The 25,110-nt window shown below is 40.6% G+C and overlaps 1 protein-coding gene across 1 annotated transcript in view; it reads right to left on the bottom strand.

The window, feature by feature from the left end:
* CAH1 (carbonic anhydrase 1) overlaps window positions 1-24,693 on the bottom strand; it is a 121,084-nt gene extending 96,391 nt beyond the window's left edge. Inside the window, exon 1 of the mRNA XM_053795803.2 lies at window positions 24,550-24,693. Within this exon, the coding sequence (XP_053651778.1) occupies window positions 24,550-24,580 (31 nt within the window). The 5' untranslated portion in view covers window positions 24,581-24,693. The remainder of the gene's footprint in view (window positions 1-24,549) is intronic.
* Window positions 24,694-25,110: the final 417 nt, after the last annotated feature.

The following is a 25,110-nucleotide window of genomic DNA, read 5'->3' as shown; positions in this document are numbered from 1 at the left end:
TAGGTGAGCAGGAAGAACAGATGTTAGGGAAGCGTGCTCAACTTTGTCACTCGTCCGAGGCTCGAACACCGGTCCCACATGTGTGTGAGATGAAGTCGCTACCAAGTGAGGTACGAGTACCCACATGTATTACGAGTTTTCATGTGTACCATGAGTACCCACATGTACCACGAATACCTATATGTACCACCAGTACTCATCCGTTGTGAAGGAAAATATTACTGTTACCATAATTGGCAAGAAAATATTGTGTAAGTAGAATACCAGGAAACTTTTTCGGCCTTGAATGACGCCATCATCAGCAGGGAAGGCAGCTTGTGCCTAGCCTCTTTTTCTCGGCATCTTCACAACCTTCCTCAAGCACTGGAAAATCCGGTACTGGAAGAGAGGAACTCCCTGATAGCTGAGCGGATCTTGGGGGTCAAGAATAGCGCAAGATACGGACGCAAGCATTCTATATAGTGATATTTTCCCTCGAGCACTGAGAGTGCTGGGGAACTTCCCCCACTAGATCCACAAACAACAGGTTATTGTACATAGAGTACACACATTTTGTTGGCTTCCTTGAGGGAACATCCTGGAAATGGCTGCTTCTTTCACAGTTTATGCTTACGTAGTGTCCACCCTTGCACATGCAACAATGAAACTGTAGATGCCACTTGCACTGCTCACAATAATTCAATTATCAACAGCTTAAACGTACATGACGAGTGTATGCTAAACCCCGTGCTTGTTAGATCCCTGTTAGCAAGGTACGTACGCCGACGATGTATATCTGTCAGTGAATATATGGTGTGTTTATTTTACGATTATATGTACACTTTACAACAGCCTTAATGACCCTCGTATAGTCAATAGGATTTAAAGCCAATTAACCCGTCAGTTAATCGGGTTAACCCCATGGCATTTTTACCTATTTCCCTACACCATAATCGTACCAGCAACTGTACCCCTGCATCACACTAGCACTAGCAACTGTACCCCTGCACCACGATAGCACCAGTAACTGTACCCCTGTACCACGATAGCAGCAGCAACTGTACCCCTGTACCACGATAGCACCAGCAACCTGACCCATGCACCACGCTAGCACCAGCAACTGTTCCCCTGTACCACGATAGCACCAGCAACCTTACCCCTGCACTACGATGACAAGCAGACATTAAAACGAGGATAGTGCTTTAATCTGTAATGAAAGGACTCAGTGTTGCCACAAATCACATTTAGCACAATGTTCACAAGAGCAAAGATGAATTGATGTGACTTTCACGGACGTAACTACAAACTGAGATTTGACATTCGAACGTAATAAATTTCGTAATCAGATCGTCAATAAGTAAAAATCCCTGGTTTAAAGTATATTCTGTATCGTACAGTCTGTGAATGGTGTACTGACATAATAAAATACCAATAGAGAGAAACGTTGTTCCACTTATTGCTCCAAAACGTCTCTTTTTTCTCTCCCACGTTATTGTGGTGATAGTGAATTCAGAGCTAATCCGTACTACACGTACGAAAAATGTGAACTGTTCTAGACAGGAATTGTGGGTTAGTTGTGAAGTGTTCCAGCCACGGTACTGTGACTTACTCTTAGAGAACCTTGGAATGCGTTTAAGAGTTAGAAAGTTAAATTTAAGCTGCAAGATTTGCTAACGATATTGACTCATTCTAAGATGCGATATGAATTATTAGCGGACGTTTGTTTTTGACGTCACTGGCCTCCTATTTTTGACGTCACTGACCTATTTTTGACGTTACCTATTTTTGGACATCACTGACCTATGTTTGACGTCACTGACCTATTTTTTACGTCACTGGCCTACTAGTTTTGACATCACTGACCTAGTTTTGATGCCACTGGCCTAGTTTTGATGTTATTAACCTCTTAGTTTTGATGTTACTGGCCTAGTTTTGACGCTATTGGCATTCTAGTTTTGGCATCACTGGCCTAGTTTTGGCGCTAATGGCACCTTAGTTTTTAAGCCACTAGCCTAGTTTTGACGTCAGTGGCCCTTATTTTGACGTCACTGGCCTGATTTTGACGTCACTAGCACCTATTTTTGTCATTGGGCACCTATTTTTTATTGCACAGGCCTCCTATTTTTGATGTCGCTGGACACTGGGCACTGATCACCTGTTTTGGCGACATTTAAAGCCTCTCTTAACGTCAACGGATACCCATTTGTGCGTCATTGTTTGCAACGTAAGTGGGCAGCTGTTTGTGAAGTAAACAGATAACTGATATTTAAATAACTGGCCACCTATTTTGACGTCACTTGTCATCAATTTCGACATCACTGCCAATTATTTTGGCGTCATTTGTCAACTATTTCGACGTCACTGTCAACTATTTTGACGTCACTTGTCAACTATTTAGACGCCGGTGCCAACTATTTTGACGTCACTGTCAACTATTTTAACGTCGCTTGTCAACTGTTTCGACGTCACTGGCCAGCTATTTTAACGTTAATGCCCAACTATTTAAACGTCACTGGCCAACCATTTTGACGTCACTAGTCACCTGCTTGTGACGTGGAACTAAACAAAGAACCTAACTAACCATAAGAAAACACCTTTGCATTTACAAATATAACTAACCTTCAAATATTTTCTGAGGAATGAAGTGGTAATGAAGTTTGATCCAAGGTAGGAGGAGATAAATCTTATTCCAAGGGCTGCTGGAGTGGGATTCATAACCTCGTCAAGGTGATCTGATCTTTCGGTAAGTGGAACTCTGCCTGACTAATAGTGTTACTCTGCTCTGTAACCTTCAAGGAGGAGCCTGATGCTGGCGATGGATAATAATAATAATAATAATAATAATAATAATAATAATAATAATAATAATATTATTATTATTATTATTATTATTATTATTATTATTATTATTATTAAGGTGTAAGCGTACTTACATCTTCATCTGCTAAATCCGTAAGGACATGCGGAGGCTGTGGAATGGGAGGTAATCATATTTGACTTGAGGAAGGGTAGCTCCAGTTCCTTGGACCAAGGGCCCTTCGCCAATATCGAGGTCTTTCTCATGATGGGGTCACGTTCTCTGGAGTGGCAACACATTGTCTGGTTTGTAGTTTCAGATGACTTGAGAAATATGTACGAGGCATGTTAAGTGCAGCTGGGTACCCTAGGTGTGGTGATTACTGGACGGAGGATCGAGCCTCCAACACTCCTTGAAGGGACTGACCAGCTCCGACGAAGGGGGACGAACTGATCACATCAAAGACATCTCAAGAATAACTAAAAGGCACAATACCGTGACTGGAGCAAAACGTAAACAACTCGCACACAGGAGAGAGGAGCTTATGATGACGGTTCGGTCCGACTTGGACCGATTGTATTCGACTGAAGAAGCCCGTTGTGTAGGCGAAACGTTTCGGCAACATAGATATCCATGTACTGCACATAAGTCTTATTCATCAATTTGGTAGTGTATATCAATGCTACGCTTGTTGAATTGCTTATACGGGGTGTTAGTTGCTCTGTTAGGTTGAAAGCCCATCGATTATACCATGGTTATTAAGACTGTATTTTACCCATAAACCCCCGTCAGGAATACTGTAATACCTTAAATAGAGCTTAAAATTAACTATCGGTGTATATATACTGATGTATATGTATGGTATGCAATACCGACAAGATGGAGAATTAGTCGCATGTGCAACATCTGGGTATCTTTATTGCATACGTTTCGCCAACCAGTGCCTGAGGGACTGATTACCTTATCTTCTGTATATAGTTCTGACTTCCAAATATGTTCCTGAATTTGTACTGATAAAGCCGCTGGATGGCGAGACGTGGAATGAACAACGTAGGGACGGGACTGTCTTAGTGTTGTCAGTCAAGAGAAGCCGAGGAAGCTGTATTTAATGCCATATTGGCTGTGTGCAGTGAATGAGGTGCAGTAACCACACGCAAACGGTGCAGTGTAAGTGAAATGCAGTGACCACACATCAGTGGTGCTGTGCAGTGAGGTGTTGTGACTCCAGATCGGTGGTATTGTACAGTGTGGTGACAGTGAGCTTGTGTGGAGCGCGCATCGTGAGAGTATTATAAATTAAGGATGAATGATAAACTCTGTGGTTTATAATTATATTCATAGGAAAACGCTGCAAACACAGGGCTCATACAGTGCCTGGGAATGGTAGGTAATCTGCCTTTATTCAAGTGAAGGATACCTTCATTTCCCTGAGCCTTGAGTCTTTCCAGCAGTATCAAGGCACCCTCCTTCAATGTGGACGGCGCAGAGTGGTGAGGTTCTATACCTCTACGTAGTGTTGTGAAGGTCACTCAGCTCTGTGAGGCGTGTACTGGGCTGTTGCGTGATATTCACAGAACTGTGACTAACTTGCTATAGTGTGAAATCAAAAGTGAACTGTGTGTAAGCTGATCAAGCTGTTACTGGTTTAGTTCTGTGTTTGATAGTCTCCTTTACAAGCACACGTACACACGCACTAGAGCAGGGAGGGAATGGACCTAGTAGCGACCAGCGAAGAGGCAGGGCCAGGAGCTGCGACTCAACGCCTGCAACCACAAACAGGTGAACACACACACACAGAGCCTCTTGCGTAACAATAGGAAAACTTGACGACACACGGGAAGCCTCATATCACATCCTGAGTAAGTCTTCCTGTTCTCATTGCTTCCCTGTCTCCAGTGCTCTTACTCCCGGCTTCAATCTCTCTCCTACTCTCTCCCTACCCTTATTGTCACTCTCTCCTCCACTAACGTTATCTCCACCACACTCTCCTTCCCCTCTCCATCCTAATACAGTTCTCTCCCTCTTACCTCCACCACTCTCTCTGGCTGAAGTTAGTGTGTGTGGTGAGGCTGAAAGTGACGCAAGCGAGCGCAAATCACATAGACGCAACGTGTCGTGTTACGGAGTCTTGGCCTGCTGGTGACGTCACAGTTTTCATCAGGGTATCGAACCCAAAGCCTTTCCTCTGTGCACTGAACGTTCTGGCCACTGAGCTACAAATGTGTGCCTAATGACCTATTTCCGATGTATATAAGAGAGGACACCAGTAGTGCCATCTATAACTGATCCTGTGAGCTATAGCACACACAACTGGATTACAGAGGTTGAAATGGGTGTTTATCAGACTTAAATGTGTACTGATACCTCTTTAAAATTAATAGTCGTTTCAAATATTACCATTTCGTTACATAACTGATTTACACAATAGAAATCACGTATATTGCTGCTGTTAAAAGTACTAGACAGTATTAGGCTAATAGCTCATTAATTAACTGTATCTCTGTAGCCGGTGCAAAATGTAGATGTAGTCTCAAGATTTCAGATTTCTTATCATTAACCATGAAGTGATTTGTCATTTCTTGTAGGGTTTGTTTACTGGGTGTTTAGACAACTCTAAGATATAGTGTTACAGTGTGTGGCTTTGTCTCTGTGAACACAATTTACAGTACATGTCATTCGTGTCTCAACACAAAGTGGACTGTCAGAGATACTTATGCTCTAGTCTGTGTTAATAGGTCTGGTGCCGTGCTCCTTCCTTAAGTGGATGTAACCTGGACCTGACTAGGTTGGGTTTGTAGGTGACTTGGACCTGCCTCGCATAGGCAAGTAGGCCTACTGCAAGGTTTCTTGACTTTGTCAATGGTCCAAGCCGGACCGAAACGTCGTCGTAAGCTTCTCTCTTTTATGTGCGGGTTATTTGTGTATCGTTCCAGTCACGGTATTGTGCCTTTTTGTTATTTATTTCTTGTAGAATAATAATCTCATTACTTTATCCATGATGAAGAATTAGACACATGTGAAACATCTGGCTATCTTTCCTGTAGACGTTTCGCCATCCAGTGGCTTTATCAACACAAATTCAAGGACATAATTGGAAGACAGTAGAGCCATATACAAAGGATGAGGTAATCTGTCCCTCAACCTTGAGACTGATGATGAGCACCGTAATCGTTTGAAAATAGTTTTGTGTAATTACTGTGAACAATTTTACATTTACAAGAACAAGATGGCGGCAGAGGCATCAAAATGGTGGAGGGGCCGCTGCCAGACGTATTATGGCTGCCAACTGCGAGGAGAAATGCTATCATACTGCGATTATCGTTGAGGTTAGTAACCCAGGAAAGCCATCCAAGTGTGGCTGGCTTATTTCCACTGAGGTAATATGGCCCACTTCCCCGGGATGCCACTCACAGCACCTGGGTACCTATTTACTCCTAGGAGACTAAGGAGGGGGGGCAGCAGATGTAAGGAAGCGTGCTCAGAGTTTCCATTCGACCCAGGATCGAACCCCGGTCCGTCGGTTGCGAGCCGCGGGCGATGACAGTGAATCACGAACCGCTTATCGTTAGCGGAAACTTCAGATACGTATTTTGAAGACCAATGAGTCACTGGGAAATCACAGTTGCTGTTTTTTGCTTCGTAACCTGACTCACGGAGATTATTATTATTATTATTATTATTATTATTATTATTATTATTATTATTACAGTATTTTTTATTATTATATATATATTATTACATTTTATTTTTGTATATATTTATTAGGTTTATTATATTTTTATATATTTTTATTAAAATAATTACTATTAATGTATATTTCAATTTTATTATATACCTGGAGTATACCTGGAGAAGGTTTCGGGGGTCAACGCCCCCGCTGCCCGGTCTGTGCACAATGTACTATATACGATAATTGTATTTTATGCGTATCTCTATCTAAATAAACTTAATAAAGGCACATAATAACTCGCTTTATGCGATAGATACATTCCTCAACGATGGTATATAAAGCGAACCCGTCGTATCATGTCGGAAAGACTCATTCTCAGACTTTTGGAAATTCCACATATCATGACTAATTACTTGCCACACTTGCACCAAATGGTCATACATCAATAAAATAAATAAGTTTGGTCGAAACCCAACTAAGAAAACACGTTTCGGTCCTTAGATCTTGTTCATTTTGGGATGAACAAGGTCATAGGGAGCTAAAATATTCCCATTAATATGTGTTAAGTGTCAGCTCTAGTGTTCTCCACACTGAGATGTGTATCTCTGTTCATTTACATCTTATTTAAATTAGAAATATAGGAATCAGAGTATTCTCGATGTCAGTGTTGCAGAAAATCTCAGCATCATTGATCATCTTGCTATTTATAAGACGTAAATCTAAGGTAACTACAAGAGAGCGAGCAACAGTTATCAAGTAACCAGGGTGCAGTGTGAAGGGAGGGAAAAAAGAATAAAAACGGTAATGTAATCGTAAACATATTCGTAAATTATGTTAATAGTAAGATTTGCAGGTAATTATCTTGCTTAGACCTCCTTCCTTTTTATTTTTTAGCAGATTTTTACGCCATACGTATTGCATTCTTAGCTTTTTACTGTTGACACAGGTAGTAGCGACGCCACGCAAGTCACTCATGTTTATATTTTGTTATGGATGGATAATTCTACGTAAATATCAATTAATATATGCTAACCTGCTCACACCTAATATCTGTATGACCCTTGTGGGTTTAGTGCTTAGTTTTGATAATAATAATAATAATAATAATAATAATAATAATAATAATAATAATAATAATAATAATAATAATAATCACACCTGATAAAAATTAGCAAAACTTTTGACAACTTTCGAACGCAGAGAAACAGTATAACAACGTATGTGACATGTCAAGATATCTTATTAATAAAAATTAGATACTAGATATATTAAGCAAATTACCTAAATTTGCTTGTAACAGATAAGTGAACTGTAGATATAAATCCTGATGCACTCTTGTTAACCCTTTTGGGGCCTAATTCTTAGGCTCCAATATGTTCTTGTGTTACCGTCCACACGATGGATATGGAGTGTATAATAAACTACTAAAAATGGAAAATTGGTTGCATTATGGTTGAATTCAGTGGTGTGAATGTCACTGTGATGGACCACAAGTGACCACTAGTTTACACGTGATGGATTCATTGGAGTGAATGTCGCTATGGTGGCCCACGACATGTGAACATTGATTTACACGTGCTGATTCAGTGGTGTGAATGTCACCATGGTGGACCATGGCAAACAACAACCACTGCCAACACCACTGAACGGGTTAGCTTATATAAAAAAGACCCGTTTCAGGGATTTTTCCCTGACAAACTAACAACACTAGATAAAGTCTAGACTAAACAAGTCATTAACTCTTGTAGATTGAGGGACGAATTACGTCATTCAGATACACATAATCAGCTCAGTCGTGATGCAAACATCGAAGGAAATTAAATCCTGATTAGAATAAGCACAATCTTACATAATTACAGCAATAAGTGACTGAGATCTCCTTTAAAACCTTACATCTCCAGGAAAAAATAATCAAACTCTCTTACGAAATCTCTCAGTCCCTACCAAGGAAAATTTCTGAAGTATAAAAAGGCACCCTCCTTCAGAGTGCTGGCACTCTGAAGGAGGGGTGTTAATGTTGCAGTTTTATAACTGCAAGCGCGCCTCTGGCAAGACAGTGATTGAGTGAATGATGGTGAAAGATTTTCTTATTCGGCCCACTCTACCTTGATGGGAAACGGACGATGTGTTAAAAGAAAAATACGCCAGTTGTCTCTCCCGAGGTTCACGGACATCCCGATCCTATGATGCAAAACACCGCATCATCCTCTACCTATCTTTCAAAGTGCAGGCACTGTACTTCCCGTTTCCTTCAGAAGTTGCGTTCTGCTAGCCGGATGCCCAGAATCCCTTCATGCACGCTACGTTGTTTATACTTTAACAGTGCGTCTAATTCCCCTTCCTCCACCCAACAGCCCCATCGGTGAAGCCAGCAACCAAATCGCCTGGTCTGGAACAGGGTCGCGGGGGCGGTGACCCCCAGAAGCGACTACAGGTAAAATACAGGTAGTTAGGCACTTGTGCAACATCTGGACATCATCTTGTCGGTATTATATACCACTGATAAACAACCTACAGGTAGTAGTAATGTTGATGGAATTACCGACAATATGGTGCGTAAGAAGGCGCATGAAAAATAAATGTGACATTTTGTTGTTGCAACGTTTCGCTCTTCAGGAGCTCCTGAAAAACGAATCGTTGCAACAATAAAATATCGCATTAGTTGCTTATGTGTTTCGTTACCTAACCTACAGGTAACTCACTATCCTCAACAAACAGGATCACACATGTTTGCTGGATATCAAAATCCTAACCGAACAACCTTCACACCCTCTTACCAGCCTATCCAGAGGGTTCTATCCTCCCCAGACTTACACAGTTCACCTTGAACACAAAACAAATTGGGTTTGGCAAATGTTTTGTTAGTGGGATGGATTGTAAAGGACCTTCCAAGTATGGGCCAAGAGGCCTGCTGCAGTGTTCCTTCTTTTTTATGTTCAGTCCCCATCTGATAAGCGTCAACAGTCAAACCTTGGCATCTCGGGTCAGGTCGTGCGTCAGGTTATTTATCTCGGGTCAGGTCGTGCGTCACTCATGGGTATAAAAATAAGGAGTGCAAATCAAGGATCAGTTTTAGACGTTTCGTTCAGGATTAGACTGTATTGGGTGTGGACTCGATAAAATGTGGAAAGGGACACTTGTGTGCAGTTTAGTATATTTATTAAAGGAAACTCTTCTTTCGCATTTCTCGTTTTTATACCAGTTTGACGTCTACGAGACTCGGACGCCATTCGCAACTCACTGTCTCGACTGAATAAACAACTGCTGGTGAAAACCTCATATATAATATCGACAAATTGACAAAACACAGGAGAACATAAGGAAGGAGGAGCACAAAGATTGATAGCCTGATCACATATACTCCAGGATGAGGGAGTGATTACCTCAAACTACTGATCTTAAACCATACTTCTCTGTAAGGGACTGATGAAGCCACTGGCTGACCCAACGCTTCCGCAATATACTCAAGTGTTGCACAAAACTCTCATTTATCAACTTTGTATCTGCGTCTATCTTTACTTTCCCCTTCACCTGTTTTTATCAGGAACTTTCCCACGAGGTTTTTTTACATATATTAGTTTCAAAATGCTTTGGAATGTTTGCAGCATCCATGTAATTTCTTGCCAATCACACGTCCACACTTGATTATTACAAATCTCTGTCGTCTATGTCGATCACATATATATAAGATAAGATAAGATAAGATAACCCAAGAAAGTCAGTGCGTCATCGAGGACTGTCTAACTTATTTCCATTGGGGTCCTTAATCTTGTCCCCCAGGATGCGACCCACACCAGTCGACTAACACCCAGGTACCTATTTGCTGCTAGGTGAACAGGACAATAGGTGTAAGGAAACGTGTCGAAATGTTTCCACCCGCCGGGAATCGAACCCGGACCCTCCGTGTGTGAAGCGGGAGCTTTAGCCACCAGGCCACCGGGCCTGTGTGTGTGTGTGTGTGTGTGTGTGTGTGTGTGTGTGTGTGTGTGTGTGTGTGTGTGTGTGTGTGATGAATGGTTTGAAAAACCGACAAGTTGAAGATTGAGACACTTATGCAACGTATGGGAATCTTTATTCAGGAAACGTTTCGCCACACAGTGGCTTCATCAGTCCAATACAAAGTAGAAAGGCGTAAGGAGAGGAGGAGTTTGAGGTAATCAGTCCCTCAGTATATAAGCCACGTCTACGGCCCTATGCTGTACATTCTACAAGATTGATGGATTGAACACATCGACTCCAGGCTGAGGGACTGATTACCTCAAACTCCTCCTCTCCTTACGCCTTTCTACTTTGTATTGGACTGATGAAGCCACTGTGTGGCGAAACGTTTCCTGAATAAAGATTCCCATATGTTGCTTAAGTGTCTCAATCTTATATATATATATATATATATATATATATATATATATATATATATATATATATATATATATATATATATATATATATATATATATATATATATATAAGATCATATAAACACACACACACACACACACACACACACACACACAGGAGAAGAGTGGTGGAACACCTAGAAAGGAATGATCTCATCAACAGCAGCCAACATGGTTTCAGGGACGGGAAATCCTGTGTCACAAACCTACTGGAGTTCTATGACATGGTGACAGCAGTAAGACAAGAGAGAAAGGGGTGGGTGGATTGCATATTCTTGGACTGCAAGAAGGCGTTTGACACAGTTCCACACAAGAGATTAGTGCAAAAACTGGAGGACCAAGCAGGGATAACAGGGAAGGCACTACAATGGATCAGGGAATACTTGTCAGGAAGACAGCAGCGAGTCATGGTACGTGGCGAGGTGTCAGGGTGGGCACCTGTGACCAGCGGGGTCCCACAGGGGTCAGTCCTAGGACCAGTGCTGTTTCTGGTATTTGTGAACATGACGGAAGGAATAGACTCTGAGGTGTCCCTGTTTGCAGATGACGTGAAGTTGATGAGAAGAATTCACACGATCGAAGACCAGGCAGAACTACAAAGGGATCTGAACAGGCTGCAGACCTGGTCCAGCAATTGGCTCCTGGAGTTCAATCCCACCAAGTGCAAAGTCATGAAGATTGGGGAAGGGCAAAGAAGACCGCAGACGGAGTACAGTCTAGGGGGGCCAGAGACTACAAGCCTCACTCAAGGAAAAAGATCTTGGGGTGAGTATAACACCAGGCAAATCTGAAGCGCACATCAACCAAATAACGGCTGCAGCATATGGGCGCCCAGCAAACCTCAGAACAGCATTCCGACATCTTAATAAGGAATCGTTCAGAACCCTGTACACCGTGTACGTTAGGCCAATGTTGGAGTATGCGGCACCAGTTTGGAACCCACTCCTAGCCAAGCACGTAAAGAAACTAGAGAAAGTGCAAAGGTTTGCAAAAAGACTAGTCCCAGAGCTAAGAGGTATGTCCTACGAGGAGAGGTTAAGGGAAATCAACCTGACGACACTGGAGGACAGGAGAGATAGGGAGGACATGATAACGACATGCACAATACTGAGAGGAATTGACAAGGTGGACAAAGACAGGATGTTCCAGAGATTGGACACAGTAACAAGGGGACACAGTTGGAAGTTGAAGACACAGATGAATCACAGGGATGTTAGGAAGTATTTCATCAGCCACAGAGTAGTCAGGAAGTGGAATAGTTTGGGAAGTGATGTAGTGGAGGCAGGATCCATACATAACTTTAAGCAGAGGTATGATAAAGCTCACGGTTCAGGGAGAGTGACCTAGTAGCGATCAGTGAAGAGGCGGGGCCAGGAGCTCGGACTCGACCCCTGCAACCTCAACTAAGTGAGTACAACTAGGTGAGTACACACACACACACACACACACACACACACACACACACACACACACACACACACACACACGCGTCAAGAAATTAGAGAAAGTGTAAAGGTTTGCAACAAGACTAGTCCCAGAGCTACGGGGATTGTTCTACGAAGAAAGGTTGAGGGAAATCGGCCTGACGACACTGGAGGACAGGAGGGTCAGGGGAGACATGATAACGACATATAAAATACTGCGCGGATTAGACAAGGTGGACAAAGACGGGATGTTCCAGAGATGGGACACAGACACAAGAGGTCACAATTGGAAGTTGAAGACTCAGATGAATCAAAGGGATGTTAGGAAGTATTTCTTCAGTCATAGAGTAGTCAGACCGTGGAATAGCCTAGAAAGTGACGTAGTGGAGGCGGGAACCATACATAGTTTTAAGGCGAGGTATGATAGAGCTCATGGGGCAGGGAGAGAGAGGACCTAGTAGCAATCAGCGAAGAGGCGGGGCCAGGAGCTGTGACTCGACCCCTGCAACCACAAATAGGTGAGTACACACACACACACACACACACACACACACACACACACACACACACACACACACACACACACACACACACACACACACACACACACACAAGTTCATGAATAATAAGACATTTAAAACACTTAGGTACCTTTATTGTCATAATTGTAAAATCATCGATAAAATGTTAGGTAAATGAACACAGATGCAACTAATGAGTCTATTTACATATCATCTTCATTGTCGATACGTTACGCCTGAGCAGCAGGCTTCTTCTGTCAAAAGCAGGCGACTGTAACCCTGGAACCAGTAGACGTGTAGAGGTGAATTCGAGTTGATGAAAAGCCTGGGGACTGATCACCTGGAATTTATCTCACCACATCTATCTACTCTATTATAATCAATTTTATTCAACTAAGGAAGCCTGCTGCGCACGCGAAACTTTTCGACGATAAGGATACATAGGTGTTGCACATATTTTATTCGTCATTTTCTTATTTGTTGAGTTTTTCCCAGATCATTGTTTTACAGGAGTTAGTTACATTTCTGTCTATTGATCTCTAAAAATATATAACATCGCAAGGTCGTAAAACAAAGGAAAGAACCAAAAGTTAGAACAATCACAACTAGCGAACACAGAAAGAACAAAATAACACGTATGCAGCTAATGCACCGTAGTCTGCATTCAAGACTCTTCAACTTCAAGGTTGAGGGACTGATTACCTCAACTTCTGTATGTAATTCTCCACATTATGTCCTTGTATTGTACTGGTAAAGCCACTGGTTGGCGAAACGTCTACAAATAAAGATACCCAGATGTTGCAAATGTATCTAATTCTTCATTCCAAGAAGTTAGTGGTCCACGTCGGACCGATACGTCGCCGTAAGTTTCAGCCTCGAACGTGAAGACATACAAGAGAAGGGTCTTTGATGAAGGTCAGTGAATAGAGATAAATGGCATAAAATACCGACGCGATGGAAAAGTATACACACATGCAGCATAATGTGATCCTCTATTGACAACGTTTCACCCACACAGTGAACTTAATCATGTTGCAAACAGATCCTGCTTGGACAAAACGCTCTCAATAAAGGATCACATTATGCTGCTTTTGTGTTTATTTTTCTAAGGCCGGTGAATAGATCCTTCCCAGTGTTTTATTTTACCTTCTTTGTGGGATTCAACGCTTTTCTTGCATTTATTTTCGCAAACAGATTCCACTTAAGTGGGATAGGAACATAATTGGAATTCTCAACTTAAGAACTTTTGTCCCAAATTACTAAAATTAATATGCACTAACCCTAAATTTTAATATTTAGCAAACAATATATTTTTATTGTATCTTCACGACCTCTCAATATCTATCAACAGTATCATATATATATATATATATATATATATATATATATATATATATATATATATATATATATATATATATATATATATATATTTATATATATATATATTTATATATATATATTTATATATATATATATATATATATATATATATATATATATATATATATATATATATATATATATATATATATATATAATACTCTGATAATGGCCGAGAAAAAACGAAACTTGCTTACAATGTTATCGTGAAATTTCGGGTTAGTTGCAGACTGATGAAGCCATGAAATTGTAACCTCCTGTATGCTGTGTCATTTGACGGCAGGTGTCCTTTTGTCCACTGCTGGAGGATTACTGTGGTTATGCTGCCGGAGGCGAGTCAGCTCAACCTTCTCTGGAAGCTAGACACAATACTATCAAGTTGAAAAATTACGGTAATTGTCGTGAGCGAGCTTCTGTGGTTAAAATGGTCTGGATGCCATTTATGGTTTATGTTGTTTGATTTAAGAACGGTACATAAGAATGTAGGAATATTGCAGTAGGCCTACTGGCCCATAGGCAGGTCCTTATCAAAAGCTACCCATTGCCACCCACGTATTTGTACTTTTCCCAAATCTACCCAAGAATTTGCTTCAGTACCTCAGGTACTAATCAAACCCAGCCCTTTTCACTCGTATATTTGTCCCATTTCTTTTTAAAGCTAAAATGGGTTAAAATGGAGAATTAACGCCACAATACCGTCGATGGAACCATTCGCAGGTAACCCACAATTTGCGGATAACAACGTTGTTACTCTCAGCTTCGTAATGGTGTAAGAACGACCACAACGTCATCCGGGTTGTATTTCCAGATTGTTAGAAAATGATTAATAGATAATAATGGTTGCCTTCCTGTCCATGGATCTGATGAACTTAATGTGTCCGGAACTTGACAAGTAAACAAGCGCATCGCCAGCAGGGTGCCACAACGAATCCAGGGGGAAAAAAGTCACAGAAAAAGTCACAGGAAAAAGTCACAGGGGAAAAAAGTCACAGGGGAAAAAAGTCACAGGAAAAAAAGGTCACAGAAAGAAAGTCACAGGAAAAAAAGTCACAGAAAAAAAGCACAATCTAACCTAAATGAAATGTGACTTTTTTCCTAGCCAAAGTTGTGATTCATTTTCTGCGACTTTTTTTTCCGGACACCGCCACCTTGTGTCATTGTGTACAAGAATACGATAAAATTAATGAATTCAAAGACAACTCACTCAGAAATGTTCAAGAAATGCCAAAGTATTTTATCCACAGTGCAATATTACAAACCATTCTATAATAATACCCTGATTTTGCTCCCTGTAAATATAGCATTACCACTGTGTGTGTGTGTGTGTGTGTGTGTGTGTGTGTGTGTGTGTGTGTGTGTGTGTGTGACCTAATTTATGTCTGCATAAATAACTCATTACGATTATGACCTGATAAAAGAACATGTAAATAGTTAATTTTCACTGTAACTTGTTCAGCTATCAAAACTTTGTGGTCCAGTCCCTGGACCTGTTATGTACTTTTGTAATCCCTTGACTACCACCTACAGGATGGTTATGGTGTGCATAATTAACATGCTAAACTAAATGGTTGTTAAGACACATAGGCAACACTTAAGCAACTTTATTCTCAAACGTTTCGCCTACACAGTAGGCTTCTTCAGTCGAGTACAGAAAGTAGGCAGGAACAGTAGAGATGTGAAGACGATGTAATCAGTCCATCACTCTTAAAGTCGTAGATTTGAGGTTGTCAGATCTACGACTGAGGGACTGACAACCTCAAATCTACGACTTTAAGGGTGATGGACTGATTACATCGTCTTCACATCTCTACTGTTCCTGCCTACTTTCTGTACTCGACTGAAGAAGCCTACTGTGTAGGCGAAACGTTTCGGAATAAAGTTGCTTAAGTGTTGCCTATGTGTCTTAACAACCATCCTGTCGGTATTGTATACCATTTTGATATTCATGCTAAACTAAAGCCACAACGATTGCCGCTTGCTGAGGAATAAGACTCATCCCGCACCAAATATCAATAATAGTAATAATAGTGACCTTGTGTTGCATTCTCTTAGGATTCCTTTATTGAAGACCTTGATGACTTAAAATATGAATAGAAAGAATATAGTTAGTTGGTTAGACACACGTGCAACATGAACATCAAAATGGTATACAATACCGACAGGTTGGTAGGTAAGACACATGGGCAACAGTTAGGCAACTTTATTTCGAAACGTTTCGCCTACACAGTAGGCTTCTCCAGTCGAATACAGAAAGTAGGCAGGAACAGTAGAGATGTGAAGACGATGTAATCAGTCCATCACCCTTGAAGTCGTAGAATTTGAGGTGGTCAGTCCCTCAGCGTGAAGAAAAGTTTTGTTCCATAGTCTGAAACAATCTAGATGTACTGATTTCATCGACTCCAGGCTGAGGGACTGATTACCTCAAATTCCTTTTGATCTTCTCCATTCTTCTTTGTATGGACTGATGAAGCCACTATGTGGCGAAATGTTTTCTCAGTAAAGATACCCAAGTGTTGCACATGTGTCTAATTTATCATCTTGTTGGTTCTTTGAACCATCTATCTACACTCTTGTTAAGTAAAGACATATGCAACTAATGCGACATTTAATTTTGGCAATAAAATGACGCATTAGTTGTCACATATGTCCTTTTACCTTACATATTGTTAGTATTTCTACTAACATTATTTCCTACACAATCATTTAATTCTCCATTTAAAAAAAAAATGGGAGTATACACCATCCCGTGTAGGCCTATCACACTACATCTCATTTCTTGATAAATTAGACACATGTGCAACTCTTGGGTATCTTTATTGAAGAAACGTTTCGCCACACAGTGGCTTTATCAGTCCATACGTAGGAGAAACTTGAAGAACAGGAGGAGAATGAGGTAATCAGTCCCTCAACCTTGAGTCGATGTGTTCAGTCCATCAAGATTGATTGACTGAACACATCGACTCAAGGTTGAGGGACTGATTACCTCATTCTCCTCCTGTTCTTCAAGTTACTCCTACGTATGGACTGATGAAGCCACTGTGTGGCGAAACGTTTCTTCAATAAAGATACCCAAGAGTTGCACATGTGTCTAATTTATCAACATGTCGGTTCTCTGAACCGTTCATCTACAAATCTCATTTCTTATAATCCCATAAGATTTTATAAGTTAATTTGCTTTGGAAGCTCGACAGGGTGGGGTTGGGCCTGCCAAGGTGCTTGAATTTATAAGATGAAACAAAAAATATAATAGCACTGCATTGGGTCATGTAAGGCAGGTTCTACTAGCACCCAAGGCACGTGTTATATACTCCAGGATTGTAGATAAAGGAGTACGTGTGTTTAATTTGAAATACTCCAGTATGTTGTACCTACCTGGAGGGTGTTCATGAGGATCTGTATAATCTCCATCACATCTGAAAAGCTATAATCCTTTCCTAGAATCGCTTATAACCAAGTTTTTGTAAAAGAATAAAAAATGGAGGAGCCAGATTTAAAGCGGACATCTGGCACCGAGCAGTTGACGAAACATCCCATGAGATGGAACTTAGGTAAGACACATGCAACAGTTAGGTATCTTTATTTCGAAACGTTTCGCCTACACAGTAGGCTTCTTCAGTTGAGTACAGAAAAGTTGATAGAAGAAGAAGAGACTTGAAGACGATGTAATCAGTCCATCACCCTTGAAGTTTTGAGGTGGTCACCACCTCAACCTAACAACCTGTCGGTATTTTATACCATTTTAATGTTCAATAGATGGAACTGTTCCATGAAATACAAACGATGTTTGCCTCCCCTTTGAGCCCACATGGAGACGAGAGTACGAACACTGACCACAAAAAAAAAAAAAAAATTAAACATCAGCAGTACACTGTCCGAATTAAAGATTGAGACTTCAACTTGTCGGTTTTTTAAACATTTAACACACTGTCCAAATATCGTGCTACGCACAACGGAAGTTTGACCTTGATGTTGGAAAAAGTTAGTATCAAGACACCAATACCACTAATAGAACACAGGTACACAAGAAAGGACGAACACTGCAGCAGGCCTACTGGCCCATACTAGGCAGGTCCTTCACAAGCCCAAACCCACTAACAAAACCATATGCCCAACCCATTATCAATGTCACCCATGGAATAAGCTTTGATAACTATAAACTCATGTGTAAGTCCCACTCAAATCCAACCTCTCTCCTCTTTTATAACAAAGCTGTTCTTCCGGGGAAATATTATCTAGCAGTCATTTTAAATTCCATTTTATGACCCTGGATACTTTCAAGAGAAAAATACCTACACTTAAAATAGCTTTGAACAGCTTACTAACAATTAAGTAATAAGTGAATGTGAATTGACCTAACTAGGTTAGGGCATTGGCTTAAGCCGGCCTACTGGCATGGGCCAGTAGGCCTACTGCAGTGCTCTTTATTTCTCATGTTCATATTGGTTATACTGTATACCATGTTTTTCCTATCAACCATCACACAAGGAAATGTAAATGAGATCCCAGTAATTAATTATAGAGGAGCTGACGTAAACACATTATATTTAAAGTAAACAACTTCTCTGAAATATAACGAACTTGTGAATATAAAAATATCCTGTTTATACCCGTGTCTTTAATTGCATAAAAAAAACAGTAATGTCATATTTACTGGGGACGTGACTATCAAAAAAGTAGGAAGTCGATGCATGCGCAGTAGTTGGGTATCTTTATTGAGGAAACTTTTCGCCAAACAGTGGCTTCATCAGTTTTATACCATGGAGAATGGAGTTTGAGGTAATCAGTCCCTCAGACTCCTTCTGATCTTCACCATTCTTCTTGGTATAGGACTGATGAAGCCACTGTGTGGCGAAACGTTTCCTCAGTAAAGATACCCAAGTGTTGCACATGTGTTTAATTTATCAACTTGTCGGTTCTCTAAACCATTTATCTCACAGTATATCTTCAATATGTCACTATGCGGAAATCGTCCCGGAGATGTGAAAGTGACCAGCAGAATATCTACAACACAGGAGGTAAATCCCTACCATCGAATAACCTCCCAGTCAGCCTGACCTCAGTAGTAATGACATTATTAGTACTGATATCAGTGATAAGCAAATATTACTGGCCACATTAAGAATTCACTAGGGGCCTTTCTTCACAATTTTGCTTTGCTTTCTGTAGTAAGGTATTTGAGATGGCGAACCAAAGAGTACAATGTAGTCTACATCCAGAGATTATGAGGTTAAAGTTGCAAGAGAATCGAAGACTAACCCAAAAGGATTCTTTCAGGTATACAGAAGTAAGATCAGGGACAAGATAGGCCCACTCAAAAGTTCCTCGGGTCAGCTCACTGACAGTGATAAGGAAATGTGTAGAATTTTTAACACATACTTCCTCTCAGTTTTTACACAGGAGGATACCAGCGATATTCCAGTAATGATAAATTATGTAGAACAGGACGATAATAAACTGTGCACTATTAGGGTCACAAGTGACATGGTCCTTAGGCAAATAGATAAATTAAAACCTAACAAATCCCCAGGCCCTGATGAACTGTATGCAAGGGTTCTAAAGGAATGTAAAGAGGAGCTTAACACACCTTTGGCTAATCTTTTCAACATATCACTACAAACTGGCATGGTGCCAGATAAGTGGAAAATGGCAAATGTGATACCTATTTTCAAAACAGGTGACAGGTCCTTAGCTTCGAACTATAGACCAATAAGCCTAACCTCCATAGTGGGAAAATTTATGGAATCAATAATTGCCGAGGCAGTTCGTAGCCACCTTGAAAAGCATAAATTAATCAACGAATCTCAGCATGGTTTTACAAAGGGGCGTTCCTGCCTTACGAATTTATTAACTTTTTTCACTAAGGTATTTGAGGAGGTAGATCATGGTAATGAATATGATATTGTGTATATGGACTTCAGTAAGGCTTTTGACAGGGTCCCACATCAGAGACTATTGAGGAAAATTAAAGCACATGGAATAGGAGGAGAAATTTTTTCCTGGATAGAGGCATGGTTGACAAATAGGCAGCAGAGAGTTTGCATAAATGGGGAGAAATCAGAGTGGGGAAGCGTCACGAGCGGTGTTCCACAGGGGTCAGTGTTGGGCCCCCTGCTGTTCACAATCTACATAAACGACATAGATGAGGGCATAAAGAGCGACATCGGCAAGTTTGCCGATGACACCAAAATAGGCCGTCGAATTCATTCTGACGAGGACATTCGAGCACTCCAGGAAGATTTGAATAGACTGATGCAGTGGTCGGAGAAGTGGCAGATGCAGTTTAATATAGACAAATGCAAAGTTCTAAATGTTGGACAGGACAATAACCATGCCACATATAAACTAAATAATGTAGATCTTAATATTACGGATTGCGAAAAAGATTTAGGAGTTCTGGTTAGCAGTAATCTGAAACCAAGACAACAGTGCATAAGTGTTCGCAATAAAGCTAATAGAATCCTTGGCTTCATATTAAGAAGCATAAATAATAGGAGTCCTCAGGTTGTTCTTCAACTCTATACATCCTTGGTTAGGCCTCATTTAGATTATGCTGCACAGTTTTGGTCACCGTATTACAGAATGGATATAAATTCTCTGGAAAATGTACAAAGGAGGATGACAAAGATGATCCCATGTATCAGAAACCTTCCCTATGAGGATAGACTAAGGGCCCTGAAACTGCACTCTCTAGAAAGACGTAGAATTAGGGGGGATATGATTGAGGTTTATAAGTGGAAGACAGGAATAAATAAAGGGGATGTAAATAGTGTGCTGAAAATATCTAGCCTAGACAGGACTCGCAGCAATGGTTTTAAGTTGGAAAAATTCAGATTCAGGAGGGATATAGGAAAGTACTGGTTTGGTAATAGAGTTGTGGATGAGTGGAACAAACTCCCAAGTACCGTTATAGAGGCCAGAACGTTGTGTAGCTTTAAAAATAGGTTGGATAAATACATGAGTAGATGTGGGTGGGTGTGAGTTGGACCTGATAGCTTGTGCTAACAGGTCGGTTGCCGTGTTCCTCCCTTAAGTCAATGTGACCTGACCTGACTAGGTTGGGTGCATTGGCTTAAGCCGGTAGGGACTTGGACCTGCCTCGCATGGGCCAGTAGGCCTTCTGCAGTGTTCCTTCGTTCTTATGTTCTTATGTTCTTATGTTCTTATGTTCTTAAGGCTTTGAGACCCATCAAAGAAGACTGGTAAAGAAAATGGCAGCACATGGTATTGGAGCAACTTTTTTTTATCGAGGATCGAGCCATTACTGGCTAATAGATAGCAGAGAGTTTGCATAAATGCTGTAAAAATAGAATGGCGACCAGTAATGACATTCCGCAGGATCAATTTTGGGTCCCTTGTTGTTTATAATCAAGATTAATTCTCTCGAGAGGAGATAAAAAGAGAGGAAATTCACTGACGATAAGTAAATAGGAGGAACAATAAATTTGAATAACACCATCGAACTTCATGATGATTTGGTCACAAGTTAAAGTCGTCCTCAGAAAAGTGACACTTGTAGTTCAGTGTTGACAGGTAGAAAGTAATCCTCGGGAGTCGGGAATGAAAAAAAAAACTGTCACTTTCAAAGTAAATAATGAAGAAACCATGGAACGGGTAGGAATTAAACCCATGGCAAGTAAGTCCTGAAACTCGCATGTTCTTGTTCCGTGGTTTGTTTGTAATAGTGTTATTACGATTTCGTGAGAAAATAATGAAGACTTTGATCATCCAAACTGTGAAAATAAGAGTCATGATGGCAAGTAAACATCAGAAACCAAGTCAGAAGTACTCGACATGATAGCGATAAATAGTATAAAATACCGACAGGGTGGAAAAATAAACACAAATACAGTATAGTGCCATCCTGTACCGACAACGTTTCGCCCACACTGTGGGCTTTATTAAGCCACAAACAGATCAAGTGGCTTTAGAAAGCTGGCAAGTTCATAAACGAGACTTGTGCAGCCTTTGGGTATCTTTATACTGGGAACGTATCGCCAGCCAGTGGCTTCTTCAGTCCAACACAGAGAAGAACGGAGGATGATGAGGAGTTGTTTGAGGTAATCAGTCCCTCAGCTTGGAGGTGATGTATTCAGTCCATCAGTTTTGATAGACTGAACACATCGACTCAAGGCTCAGGGACTGATTACCTCAAACTCCTCATTTTCTACCGTTCTTCTTTGTGTTGGACTGAAGAAGCCACTGGCTGGCGAAACGTTCCCAGTATAAAGATACCCAAAGGCTGCACAAGTCTCATTTATGAACTTGCCAGCAAAGTTCTAAATGTTGGACAGGACAATAACCATGCCACATATAAACTAAATAATGTAGATCTTAATATTACGGATTGCGAAAAAGATTTAGGAGTTCTGGTTAGCAGTAATCTGAAACCAAGACAACAGTGCATAAGTGTTCGCAATAAAGCTAATAGAATCCTTGGCTTCATATCAAGAAGCATAAATAATAGGAGTCCTCAGGTTGTTCTTCAACTCTATACATCCTTGGTTAGGCCTCATTTAGATTATGCTGCACAGTTTTGGTCACCGTATTACAGAATGGATATAAATTCTCTGGAAAATGTACAAAGGAGGATGACAAAGATGATCCCATGTATCAGAAACCTTCCCTATGAGGATAGACTAAGGGCCCTGAAACTGCACTCTCTAGAAAGACGTAGAATTAGGGGGGATATGATTGAGGTGTATAAATGGAAGACAGGAATAAATAAAGGGGATGTAAATAGTGTGCTGAAAATATCTAGCCTAGACAGGACTCGCAGCAATGGTTTTAAGTTGGAAAAATTCAGATTCAGGAAGGATATAGGAAAGTACTGGTTTGGTAATAGAGTTGTGGATGAGTGGAACAAACTCCCAAGTACCGTTATAGAGGCCAGAACGTTGTGTAGCTTTAAAAATAGGTTGGATAAATACATGAGTAGATGTGGGTGGGTGTGAGTTAGACCTGATAGCTTGTGCTAACAGGTCGGTTGCCGTGTTCCTCCCTTAAGTCAATGTGACCTGACCTGACTAGGTTGGGTGCATTGGCTTAAGCCGGTAGGAGATTTGGACCTGCCTCGCATGGGCCAGTAGGCCTGCTGCAGTGTTCCTTCGTTCTTATGTTCTTATAAGTATGGAGGAACACTGCAGCAGGCCTACTGACCCATACTAGGCAGATGCAACTTACATCCACTTATGTAGCTCTCCAAGTTACCGAAAATTTGTTAGGTAAAAGGACACACGTGCAGTTAATGTGACGTTTTTATTGTGACAACGTTTCGCTTAAATGACGCTACTCGGGGGTTTGTTCCAGAAACTAGTACTCTCCCATTGCAACCACTATATTTCTGTTCCTCTCCAGTTATACCTTCTATTCCTGTGTTCCTCTCCAGTTATACCTTGCATATCACAACACTCTCCTGGAATACATTCTCTGCATAATATTTAATCCAAACATTGATCTCGACATTTGCACTACCTCCAGCCTCCTTGCTGCAACATACACATAAGATTCCTAGTGTTACAAATCTCTGTGTGTGTGTGTGTCTCTCTCTCTCTCTGTTATTACGATCTTTGTCTTGTATACAACAAATATATATATATAAATATATATATATATATATATATATATATATATATATATATATATATATATATATATATATACACCACGTAGAAACAAGCGGGTATATACAAAGAAAGATCGCAGTCAACAGGATTCGAAACTGCTACTGGAGACGGTCAAGATTCTCAGTCAGTTATCTGGTCCACTCGGCCACACAAATACCGCATGAATCTTGACCATCCCCAGTAGTAGTTTTGAATCATGCTGACTGTATATATATTTAAATATATTTAAATATATATATATATATATATATATATATATATATATATATATATATATATATATATATATATATATATATATATATATATATATACATATACGTAGATGCATATACACACACCCACACACGTATTGTTACTATTATGAGCTCATCTTGGGGACTGGGAGGTAATCAGGTTTGATCCTAGGAAGAGTAGGACATCAACGATTCCTTGGATCAAGAGCCCTTTATTAGCAGCAAGGTGGAGAGATTTGTATGAAGGCCCATGGATATTTTTCCCTCGTGGACATTTCGACGAAAATTCGTCTTAAAAATTGACCCAGGTCACTTTAGCCCAGATTAACAGGTCATTTTATTTTCTATATTTTTGATACCTTATTTTATAACTAAAATGAATATAGGTGAGATATATTAAATTACAGCTGTAAATTAACGGGAGATATAGTAATTTTCCTTGTAAATGCTTATACATCATTTACACTTACAAGACAGACAATAATATGCTGTAAATAACTTCAACTCGTCACCACTTACCGTTTGCCTTTGCGTATCCCCAGCCGACCATTTCAAATTGGTAGAAGAGTAGAGGAGCGGAGGAAAGAGCGTACCTTCACTTGCACGTTTAAGGAGAAACTGACCCCAGCTGGGCTGCCTCCAGGCCCTTTAATGCGCGCAACAACGGTGCCAGATTCCACCACACACGTCATCTCAACACCACATAACCACATCACCACAACTCTGTAAAAACCCATACGGCTACCTTACCTTCATAATAACACATTCCTAGCGCAACTTTCATTACTTAATACGGAATTACGGAGAGAAAAATAATTTACGACAGTCAGAATGTGGCACTCAATATTTAATATTACCTTCTATGCCACCCTGCCAGTGCCATGACGCTGAAATGTTGTTTTCTATATTCCGCGAACAAAGCCGTAGCATAAAATTTTCACTCTTACTCAGATCTCTTGGGGGAATATTAAAAAAATTATTTTCAATTGTTTACGAATGAATGAACGTTTGGCAGGGCAGTGCGTCAGTGCTGCCAGAGCCAGGGCTGCCGGGGTCGCGGGAGAGGTTAGTGCACCGCAG

The sequence above is a fragment of the Cherax quadricarinatus genome, chromosome 69 (assembly GCF_038502225.1).
Source record: "Cherax quadricarinatus isolate ZL_2023a chromosome 69, ASM3850222v1, whole genome shotgun sequence".
NCBI classification, from domain to species: domain Eukaryota; kingdom Metazoa; phylum Arthropoda; class Malacostraca; order Decapoda; family Parastacidae; genus Cherax; species Cherax quadricarinatus.
This window is presented reverse-complemented; position numbering and strand designations above follow the sequence as displayed.